The following is a 12,909-nucleotide window of genomic DNA, read 5'->3' as shown; positions in this document are numbered from 1 at the left end:
CATTTGCGGCTGGTATATGTGATTTTGTTACCGTTTTGGTATCCACAAATGCATCAGGTAGTTGATTAGCTATGCTTTGTAAATGCATAATTCGTCGAATTTCTAGTTCTGAATGTTTAGAAGGGGGATCAAGGTGTAACAGAGATGGTACACTCCATTTGATATCTCTTTCTATCTTTTTGTTTTCTCCCACAAGAACCGGGAATACTTTTTCATCAAAATGACAATCTGCCAACCGTGCCGTAAAGACGTCACCAGTTTGCGGTTCTAAGTATCGTATAATTGATGGAGAATCGTAACCAACATATATCCCTAACCTTCTTTGTGGTCCCATCTTTGTGCGTTGTGGTGGTGCTATTGGTACATATACTGCACAACCAAAGATTCTTAGATGAGAAATATTTGGTTCTCGACCGAATGCCAACTGTAATGGGGAATATTTATGATATGCACTTGGCCTTACCCGAATAAGTGCTTCTGCATGCAAAATAGCATGTCCCCATACAGAGGTCGGGAGTTTTGATCTCATGATCAATGGTCTTGCAATAAGTTGCAAACATTTTATTAATGATTCTGCCAAACCATTTTGTGTGTGAACATGAGCTACAAGATGTTCAACCTCGATTCCAGTTACCATACAATAATCATTAAATGCTTGGGATGTAAATTCACCAGCGTTGTCTAGTCTAACTCTCTTTATTGAATAATCAGGGAATTGAGCTCTTAGTTTGATTATTTGAGTTAGAAATCTCGCAAATGCCACATTTCGAGATGATAATAGACAAACATGTGACCATCTACTTGACGCGTCAATCATTACCATAAAATAGTAGAATGGTCCACATGGTGGATGTATAGGTCCACAAATGTCGCATTGAATCCGTTCAAGGAATTTTGGTAACTCTGTATCAATTTTTGTTGGCGAAGGTCTGATGATCAATTTTCCAAGAGAAGTACATGTCATTCCTTTTTCTTGACAAATCTTCTGGATTTTCAATGAATGTCCATGTGAATGTTCTATGATTTTTCGCATCATAGTGGTGCCTGGATGACCAAGACGATCATGCCATAGTGTGAAATCTTCAGAATCTTTCTTGATCACAAGGTTTGATTCTATCACATTTATGTATGTATGATGTAAACCAGAAGGGAGTTCTGGTAACTTTACTAATACATGCCTTTTTCCCGATTTTTCAGAAGTTATGTACATATATTTCTTCCCATTTTCAGTTGCAGACTGAGTATCAAAACCTTGAAGATATATATCTTTAAAACTCAACAAATTCCTTTTTGAATTTGGAGAAAATAATGCATGAGTTATCGAGAACTTTGTTCCATTAGGTAATGAAAAATTAGCTTTACCAGTCCCTTCAATCAGATCTGCAGGACCTGATATTGTGTTGACAACAATATTTGCCGGTCTCAAATCCGAGAAATATCTTCTATGTTTCAGAATGGTGTGTGTTGTTCCACTATCTGGTATATAAATATCTTTAGTATATGTCTTGGATGAAGTTTCGTTCGTATCGTAATCCATTTCTGTAATAAACAAAAATAATTAATAATAATAAAATATTTTTATTCATAAAGCAAATATCATGCAATAATTATACATTAATAAGAAAATATCACATGATAATTATACATAATTAGGTAATGCAAACAACATTAATTATACATTATATTTTACATAAGCGACAATTATTTATGGTACATTCGTTGAAACTTCAAGAGTCACATGGTGGATATTTCAGGCTTCCGTGGGGGCGGTTTCATCAAAGTCATCTGCAAAGTCAGACGCATCGAGGTGCGTTGTACCCTCAGAATATTCCGCAAGATTGACTTCGTTTCCCTTGCCTTTAGCGGATTCTTTGTACAATGTGCATAGATGTGCAGGAGTACGACACACACGAGACCAATGTCCCTTGGTACCGCATCGGAAACAAGTATCCTCTCGCTTCTGTGAGGTACTTCCTTGGTGTTCTTTTCCCTTCGGGGGTTGTTCAGAACGAATCGGCCACTGGAATGACTTCCTATTCTGAGGGCTGTAGTTTCTCCCACGTCCGCGGTAGTTTCGATGGCCACGTCCCCGAAATGCTTTGTTCTCTTTAACTGGATTCTTAACATCCACTGCGTTCGCTTCAGGAAACGCTTTAGATCCAGTGGGTCGTGTCATGTGATCCTTAATAAGGAGCTCGTTATTCTTTTCAGCTATCAAGAGTGCCACAATCAAATCCGAAAATTTGGTATATCCACGCAACCGGTATTGTTGTTGCAGAGTGATGTGGTTTTTATGGAATGTGGTGTATGTTTTCTCAAGCATTTGAGACTCCGTAATGGTTTCACCACAATACCTTAATTTAGCTACAATTCCTAACACTGCGGAATTGTAGTTCATCACTTTGTCAAAGTCTTGAAACCTCAGATTTTGCCACTCATCCCGAGCAAGTGGAAGTGTTATGTCCTTTTGATGATCGAAACGATCCTTAAGAGACTTCCAAAGCTCTTGGGGATCTCTCATTTGTGCGTAATCATAGATGATACTTTCATCTAGGTGTCTTCTAAAGAAGATCACCGATTTCGCCTTTTCTTGGGCCGTTGAGGTATTCTTCTCTTTGATGGTTTCTGTTAAACCCAAAGATCCGAGGTGAAGTTCAACGTTGGTGGTCCAAGATATGTAATTAGCACTAGTGATGTCTAAAGCCGGGAATTGGAGCTTCTCAACGTTTGTCATTGGATTTTCTAAAATAAAATAACAGAAATAATTATATTAGAAAAATGATTTTTATTAAAATATGCGAGGTGGTGGAATACATAATGAGATTACAAGGAATACAAATGCATAATGCCTAAAATAAAAATCATCACATATTCTTCCGGAGAGAATTCTCCAAATAGTAAACTATAAAAAACAACAAGTATATAACCTATTATAAAAACTAAAAAGGGATGAGCCATTTTTTTTTTTTGAAAGAAATTTGATGGGGGAATGAAATATGAGTGAAATGAATGATAGATAAGTATATTTATAGATTGTATAATACTGTTCATTAGCCGTTATGTAGCCGTTTCAAAATTTTAAAAATAAAAAAAATTATTTTGTTAATGACCGTTGAAAGCAAAGAAAATAAGGTAAAATCAGACTGATAATTTAACAATAAATATACTAGTTTATATATTTATAAGTATACATTGGTAGTATAAATTTATTTATAATTATAGTAAAAATGTTAATTTAAAGATAAATATATGGTGACCATATCATCTATATTAAACAGTAAATAAATAAATAATGGTGACTTAAATCATCCATATGAACATGGTAAATAAATGTATGGTGACTGAATCATCCATATTAAAACAATAAATAAATAAATTATGGTGATTCAAATCATCCGTATAAGCATAATAATTAAACAGTGCAAGTAAATAAATATATGGTGACAGAATCATCCATAGAAAATAAAATAAATTATTTAGGCGGTTTAACTGTCCATTATGATGCGTTAAGCAACCATGATAAAAAACAGTAAATAATGAAAGCAGTAAATAATAATGGAGCGGCAGAGCCGCACTCCAATTATAATAATTATATAATTAAAAATTATGAATTATAGAGGTAGAGTGATCGTGCTGATAACGTGTTTAATTATATCGTATATCGTATATTATATCAACATAATATGTGAATAACATTAACATAGTTATTTGAATAGAACGTATTAATTGAAATGAAAATAGAGAGAAGTGTACCAAAGAGGGAAAGAGAGATTTTTGTATTTTTATTCTGGTGTATCTTACAATGGACGAGTACATGCTATATATAGAAGAAAATCAGACAAGTATTACTGTAAGAGATAAATAAATGGGCTCCATCATCAAATCCTTACGCAAAGTTTTGACTTTGCAACAGATTTTTTTTTCTTTATCCAATTTAATTTATTTTTGATTGTTCATTTCTAGAGAAACTTTCATATAAGTTTTAAACCCAATATCAAATTCATAAATACCAGATCCTGCATTCACATTCTTTTATAAAAAAATCATACTATAATTGTTCATTACTAGTTTATTATCATAATACTAGTATTAAATTATTTTTGCATAATGAGTAAAGAAGCAATTGGAATTGGATTAGTCTTTTTTTTAAAAAAATCATATATAATTGTGATAATTTTGTTAAGGTGAATCAATAGTTATTTTTCTATCTAATTTGTGTTTGTATGTAAAGATTACTTTTTTTTTTGCCAAAGCATGACTTTCTTTTGGCCATTACATGATTTAAAAACTGTAATAGTTGATGTCAACTTAAAAAAAAAATTGTCAAAATCTAATCCAATTTCCAAATGCTTTTTTACTCATATCTCCAGTTGCTCTTTTAACTCATAATGCAAAAAAAAAAATCTATGAATTTGCTATGGATTATCAGTATAATAGCAGATTTTTATTTTATTCAATAAATCAACTGTTTGCTCTATTTTAATTCTTAAAAAATAGTTGTTACTATTTTATAGGAATTAAAATGGAGCAAAGTTGATTTATTGAATAGAAGGAATAAAATGAAAACTTGCTACTATACTGATAATCCATAGCAAATTCATAGATTTTTTGTATATGCGACAAAGGAAAGAAATATATTGCTACAAATGATTCGTAACAGTTATAGTAGAAAATCAATATTTAATAATATATATCTTTGAACAAAACATAATAATTTTTGAACAGAAAAATATATTTTAAATAGAAAAAATAATTTATAAATATTTCAAAAAATAAAAATTTTAAATTCATTCAAATTATTTAGTCAAAAGAAAGTTCTAATGTTTTGGTCAACAAAAAAGATTATTAAATATTGATTTTCTACTATATTTGTTACGAATCTTTTGTGCAATATTTCTTTCATTTCTTGCATATAAAAAGTCTATGAATTCTCTTTGGTTTATCAATATAGTAGTATGTTTTCATATTTTATTCTCTTTATTCAATAAAACAACCATTTTCTACAGAAATATTGTAGCATTTTTTTTTTCTAAAATACCTACCTTTGTACAAAGTTGTTCAACTTTTGTGAGGTATATATATGTATTCCACAATTCTTGTTTGAAGGATCCAACAATTTTGTGATGATAGCCTACTGATTAATGGTCATGGACGCTGATGCCAGAACCCCCGTCAGAGCCACCAACGCTCTGGAGCCCATCTAAAGCCTCCACAAGAGTCGTCTGCAATTATCGTACACAACTTTCTCTTTTGTTTTCTTTAAATAGTTTGTTTTTCAATTTTGATGTTTGTTTGATGTTGTAATTTCGGTGAATTTGATAAATTGGTAAAACCTAAAATAGAATAACAAGATTGGAGTGAAACGCCCATCTTTAGGGTTTCATTTTATTAATTATATGAATGAGTAAATAAAACCCTAAGATAGGTTATTACAAGTTCCAAAACCTAATAGGCTAATACAGATAAAAAAATAGTTAAAGCATATTAACAGAAACAAAATCTAGGGACATTGAGAGTATAGTGACCCTTTAAGCAAAACAAACATAGATTGCAATTTTTTTTGTGAACCTACAAAAAAAAATTTGAAATTTATACTTATTTGTTTTGACTTAAAAGGTTATATATTCTCAGTGTCCCTAGATTTTGTTTCTGTTAATATGACATAACTAGTTTTTTAATCTGTATTAGGTTCTGAAGCTTTTAATATATTATTTTAGGGGGAATATGTGAAAGCATGCACGTTCACATGTTTTCTTGCGACATAAAATAAGTTTTTTCATAGACACTTTTATATGATTTTTTTCTTTCATATCAACACATATATATATATACAAATGGTGAGAATACAAAGGATATAGTTGACTAACTATAACATAAATATCAAATAACCTCCTTTTTGAAATCGACAAACCACCTAAATAAATAATTTACTAGAGATTATAGTGATCTGTTTACTGAAAATAAAAAGTGTGGAAGAACACATGTTCTCATACGCGTATAAAAAATATTATATAAAAAGATACGTTTAAGATTTTTTAGCTCGCTCGAGTAAGCCCTTAGAAGTGCTTCTATATTTTATATCAATTTGAATACATGTTTATTATATTCGAGAATAATATATAAATTACTTCAGGAAGTATATATAGGAGAATGCTGTTTTCCAGCAAATCTTAGAAAAATAAAAGAATGTTGTTTTACTTTGAAATATAAATAATCTTGACAACAATTAGAATCTTGTTTACTTTTTGTCGACATAACATACTCTTGCTTACTAATAAAAGTATAATTCGTATTAGAATATTCCATATATATATATATACTTTTAATGAAATAATATAACTCTTAATTACGATATTATGTAATTACTATAATCACATTCTTCAATCCATGTAATCATGTTTGTCATCACTATCTCAAGTCCTTGTTATTATATTAGCGTACTATGTATATAAGAAAATTATGTACATTGAACATGTGATGAGAGGGAATATACGATTTTCCAATACAAAGTTTGCTTCTATACCATTATCAGAACCGATCAGCTTGCTCCTGTTTTGATTTATTTATTGTTTTTTTTTTTAAGTTCATTGTAAGCCTCTAAATCTAAGCCATCATGCTTCTACAAGCCACCATGCTTCTTCTATAAACCATTGTTCTTCTTTAAACCAATGTGTTTCCTTAAGCCATAGTTCTTCTTCATTAAGCCATCGTGATTCTATAATAAGCCAAGAGTAATTCCAGTTGAAGCTTTTCTGCTTCCTCAAATCTTTTATTATATTTTTCAAGCTTATTGCATGCTTTTTGTTTCCTTAAACCAAAAGTTGCTTTGTAAAAATAAATAAAAACTTCTACCGTTTTTAATTTGATAAAGAATAAATATTCTTTATCGTTTTTTAAAAGCTTGCCTTCAATTTTTTTTTGGAAACTAGCTTCATCTGTTGTTTCCACCGCCTCTATTTACCTGGTACCATTAAAAACGATGGTACACAAGATCAATTTTCCAACCACATCAGATCTCGTCATCGGCTCTCACTGTCCACTACGCCGCGTCGCTACATGCGAATCAGCGAATGCCAAACCTTTATTACAACCATGCATGGTTTCAAGATTTATGTAACAAGATTGGAGTGACACTACAAGAAAACATATATATTTCCAACAAAAATTTCCAACAAAAAATATGGTTAGAAAAATCCCGACGAGCTTCCAATGAATTTCTGACGAGTGAGAAAATTCTCAGAATTTCTTCGAAAATTTTTGACGAAAATAATTTTTTCGAAAATTTGTAAGAAATTATCTTGGAATCTTCTTGGAATTTTTTGACAAAACATTTTCTCAGAAATTTGCCGGAATTCTCACAGAATATAGTCGAAATTTTCCGATGGAAAGATTTCTCAGATATTTGTCACAAAACTTGTAGGAAAACTGTGGTATTTTTTAGCGACGAAGATACTTTCACGGAAAATCGTCCAAAATTTTACTATATTTTTAAAAATTATGTAATATGGAAAATTAATTTATAAAAGTCGTTAAAATTTTGTAGAAAATTCGTCGGAAAAGTTCTGGTGACTTTTCTGGTTGAGTTTATCAAAAAGTTCTCGAGATAGTTCAGATGAGTTTCCGACAAAATATTATTAAAACCAGTGTATCCGACAAGATTCCGACGAGCTTAACAAAGTTCTCAGAATTTTCTCGGAAATGGTCGATCACCCGTTCCAACAAAATTCTGACATTTTGTAGGAAATTTTTCGAAAACTGCTAAATGCTTCCGACAAAATTTTGATAACATGTTAAATCACATCACTTACGGTTTCCGAGAAAATTTCGACAACATCATCGGAAACTTCTAGAAAATCAATTTCTTGCTTATAAAACTGTGTAACTTTTCTTCCTCCATTCTCACAAGTTTTGCCATAACAATCTCACAACTCTCTCTTTGTTCCTCTCAAACTCTATTACGAATCAGTTTTTGAGGAAAGTGTTTTTTTTTTTGTTATAACTGTTAGATTATAAATTATTAGATGTGCTTTTCTTTTAGTTGTTGTTTTTTACTTTTTGACATTAGAATAAAATTGTAACATTAGAATAGTTGTTAACCCAAAATTGTTTTGGAATTCTAAATTGTTATAGAATTAAAAATGTAAGTTTAATGATTAATCTTTTAATGGTAGTTAATTGAAAATTGTTAAGAAATAATTTATTTTTAGTGTTTTTATTTCTCCTCAGAATTTTTTGTAGAATATAATATTTTAGTAATATTTTGTCAGAAATTTATCGGAAAAATTCCGATGATTTTCCAGTTGATATATTCCGAAGAATTTTTGACAAAATATTATTAATATATTATTTTTTCAGAAATTCATCCGAAATTTTCCGATAAATTTTCAACCACTATTTCTGATGACTTACCAATTAACGACTTTCTTGGATATTTTCTTGCAAAATTTCGACAAAATTTCATTTTCGAGGCTTATATTCTGACCAATTTTTTTGTTAGAAAATCATCGAAAATACGTGTTTTCCATGACTTTCCGATGAAAAGCTTGATCGGAAATTTACATGTAGTGTGACTCTCTCCCTCCATATTTCCGGTTATACAACAAGAGTTATGCAATAAAGTAATTAACAGAATTATATTATTTTCTTAACAGTACATATATGAAATATTTCAATACGAATTAGACTTCTATAAGTAGGCAAAATTATGTTAGCATAATATAAACAAATTTATCATTGTTGTCAAGATTATCTATATATTTCAAAGTAAAACAAAATTTTCGCATAGGTATCCATATCATTAATTTATATATAAAAATTACGTTAATTTTTCAAAACCGCGAATAAGCATATAATTTTTGAATTGATATAAAATAAAAGAAGCACTCTTAAGGGTCTACTCGAGTAAGTAGAAAAAATTACTACATGATTTTACAGTAAATTTTCTGGTGTGCTTATGAAAACACGGTTCATACACACTCTTTTTCTTTCTCAACAGATCATTGTTAAATTCCTAGTAAACTTACTTATTTAGGTGTTTTGTCGATTTCGGAAAATAGGTTATTGATACAGTATATAAAAAAGAATTTTGTTATGGATGATTTTCGTCTCCTTGATACTGAATATTGATGTATACTGGACCCTTCATATTCTCACCATTTTTATATAAGTTTATTAAGTTTACTGTTTAAACATAAAAAAAACACTTGTTCGTCATGTGCGCGTAAACGGACACGTTTTCAGGCACTCTCACTCATGGTAAGTAGTTACCCTGGGCATAAAAACCGGAAACGAATACCCGAATCAGAACCGACCCGAAATTATCGGTTCGGTTCGGTTTCGATTATGCCTTAAATACCTATTGGATAGAAACCATGGATATCGATTTGGTTCCGGTTATTACCTGAAAACCGAAACATCCGAACCGAATACCCGAAATAAATAAATAAATACTAGATTCTAACCCTGTGCATCCGCACGCGAATATTTTTTATTGTTTAACGAATTTTGTAATATAATTTGTGTTTTTAAGTTTAGATATAATTATTTTTATAAATATATTTTTTTAATAAGTGAAAATATTGATTTTTGTGTTTAGATATATTTTTATAGTATTAAAATTTATTATGATTATAAAATATAATTTTAACCCGTCCGCTAATATTAATTCAAAATGAACTATTATAAAAACATAATTCTAACTTTTCCGTTCATATTACCGTATAATATAAATATTTGTTAAAAGTTTGAGATGTATTAACAGTATTATAGTTTTTTAAAATTTAATCAACGAAGGGAGTATACAACTGGTTTTTCAAACCCCATTATAGTGTATGCAATAATTTTTAATTTTTTATGTTTTTATTTTGCATGAAAAATATATTTTCGATATATATGTATAATTCAAAATTAGTGATTTTAGTTACCAAAATATTTTTAACCCGATTTTTATATATATTTTAGTTCTATAAATTTTTAAAAATATATTTTTAATATTTAAATTATACATTTGAATTTTACCTATTATTTTATTATTAATTTGTAAATAAATCATAATCGTAAATATATTATATAAGCAACATAAATATCATATCATTTACATCATTATAAATATTTTATATTTCAAATATGACCATTATTTTTCATATGTGAATTCTTTTTTTTACAAAAATTCTAGATATTTTTGATAAAAATGTTTAATAGTATAGAAATTATTTAAATTAGAATTTTTAAATCAAATTTAAATTAATATCTGATTTAATATTTTTAATCAAATCAAATCAGATCTAAATTACCTATATTTAAGGAACTCTAAAAATATTTGAATTAATAACTAATTTTCGAAATTAAATATAAATAATTATTAAAATTATTTTTAAACACTTAAAAAAATTAAGATGTTTGGAAGCAAGTACTAAATGTGCTTCAGTTTTAATATAATAGATATATCTAATTAATTATAAAGTAAATGCATTAGATAACCCAAGTGCTGTTCATAATTTGCAAGATGGGAAAAATCACTTTTGCAGTACTGTACAATTTACAATATACCAATATTACCCCTACTTCTCTATAATTTCTAGATGATCATGCACGATATTATGTCAAAGATATTAATTTAATATTTTATAAAATTTCGAACACTTTCGCTGATTCTTCTTATTCTTCTTCTTCCGGCGACTACTATTCATCTTCTTTTTCTTCCACTTTTTATAACTCTGTTTCCTAATCCTGACCCGAATTCAAACCTGGACCCTCCTGTTCTTGGATCTTCCCCACCCGCTCCAACCGATTCATCATCACCAAACCCGTTTGTTCCAATTCTCTCAAATCCGCCGGCGCCGATCGTAAATCCGAACCACCTCTGCCCCGCCTTCTTCTACGCCTAATTCGAATCCTCAGCCGCAATTTTCACCTCCTCTGCCGGATTCGGATACAACCACCGCACCGCTTCCATCTACACCAGAAACAACAATCGCGCCGCCGCCTCCAGCGACAATATCGACATCTCCGCCATTAAATCCGCCAAGCTAACGTATATATAAAGTGTGTATCTATTTGAATTACTCCTATAATTTTATTGCTAAATTACTAACAATAAATATAAAGTGTTATATGTTTTTGTAGCACACTAACTACAATAATAACACCTATAATAATCTAGATAATTCATTATTGTTATCAATCTAACATATTTTTTACCTTATTAATTATAATGTTAGACGTTAATTTTATATGTATTATGCTAAGTATACCAATAACATCTTTGATCATCTATATAACTCATTATTGTTATCAATCTTACATTTTGTACCTAGTTAATTATAATGTTAGACGTTAATTTATATGTATAATTGATGTAAGCTAAGTGTTAGCAAGATAACAAAGTATGTAGTATAATAACAGGTTATGTAATTGTATAATTTATATGCTAACGAAAGAAAGATGATGAGAGAGAAACTTCATACAGGGAAGGAAGACTCGTAACAAAGGAAGAAGGAGGTAAAGAGTAATTACACCTTCAAAGTGTCAGAGCAATGTCCCACCAATTTGCTGTTTTTCCCATTTAGCAAATTTTGACCAGATTTTAGATTTTCTAGCAAATTCACTCTTAATTATATGTGGTTTTATACTCTTTGACTTTGTTTCTAACCGAGAAAACCAAAACTTGTGCGACAAAAAAAAAACTATATACACAAAATCCTGTGACATATATACACAAAATTAAAAAGAAAAAGACATATACACAAAATTATACACGCCTTCCTTCCTCTTCTCCTCTTTTTTTTTTTTTTTTTTTTTTTGGAATAAACCTCTTCTCCTCTTTCAAACATTCTCCTCTCTTAATTTCTTCCTCTTCTCTTCGATAAAAGTTAAAACAACTCAAAATATCTCAGAAGCCATCGCGTGTCGCCGACTCCATCCGCAGCGTCGAGAAATCAACGGAACTAAGCTTCTTCTCCTTCTCTTCCCATTTTATATCCGGCTCTGTAATTGGGAAAAATTGATTTGGGGGTTAGGGTTTTCATTTGTTTAAATATGAAACTGATTTCATTTCCTTTGTTTTTTTTTTCTTTATACTACTAATTTCTGTCAATATATCAAGTATGTAGAATCTCTTAACTTTGAAATTGGTTTTAGGGTTTTTTTAACAATGAAATCGATTTGGAGATTAGAGTTTTCATTTGCTTTAATATGAAATTGAGTTCATTTCGTCTTCATGTTGCAGTTTCAAATATGTAGAGTCTCTTTTTGTGTTGCAGTTTCACGTCTCACAAGCCACACAAGTCACAAGTCACTCCTCCTCACAATTCTGGAAATCTTACGTCTCTTTTGTTACTCCTTTTCTTTCTGTTTCTCTTTGAAGTTTGAAGTGTTTTATTTATGCATTTCTCTTTGATCGTCGAATATGTGTTATGTATTTGATGCTTCTGCATCATGTTTTACGTTTCCTTCTCACCTTCTGCAACTGATGTTATGGATTTGAATCATTTGATCATTTTGATGCTTTGTGGTTCATGTTTTTTTTTTCGTAATTTCGGATATGATCTTTATATTTCGGATACATGTTAACGTTTTGGTTATTTTTTTGTCATTTCGAATATAATATATGTATTTCGGGTATCAGATACCGGAACCAACCCGAAACCGTTTGAGAACCAAAATTTTACAGGTATTTTATGGTTCTTGACTTTTATATCCGAATCGACCCAGAACCAAAAGGTACCGAACCAGAACCGAACCGAAATCATTTCGATACCACTTTGATTCCTGATTGTCGATACCCGAAATATCCGGAACCGATCCGAATACCCGAAAGCCCAGAGCGAGTAAGTAGTTGCACTATAGTATGCTTGTTTTGCCTTAAAGTGTCATTATACTCTTAGTTTTTCTATATATTTATGAAATAAC

At 30.1% G+C, this 12,909-nt stretch overlaps 1 protein-coding gene across 1 annotated transcript; it reads right to left on the bottom strand.

Annotated features, from left to right (window-relative positions):
• Positions 1-1,750: 1,750 nt before the first annotated feature.
• LOC112081940 lies at positions 1,751-2,734 on the bottom strand. The gene has a single exon (XM_024149005.1). It carries the CDS (start codon positions 2,732-2,734, stop codon positions 1,751-1,753), a length of 984 nt encoding a protein of 327 aa, XP_024004773.1.
• Positions 2,735-12,909: the final 10,175 nt, after the last annotated feature.

This window comes from Eutrema salsugineum, unplaced genomic scaffold (genome assembly GCF_000478725.1).
Source record: "Eutrema salsugineum unplaced genomic scaffold, Eutsalg1_0 scaffold_1, whole genome shotgun sequence".
NCBI classification, from domain to species: Eukaryota; Viridiplantae; Streptophyta; class Magnoliopsida; order Brassicales; family Brassicaceae; genus Eutrema; species Eutrema salsugineum.
The sequence above is the reverse complement of the archived record's forward strand: the minus strand, read 5'-3'. Positions and strand labels throughout refer to the sequence as shown.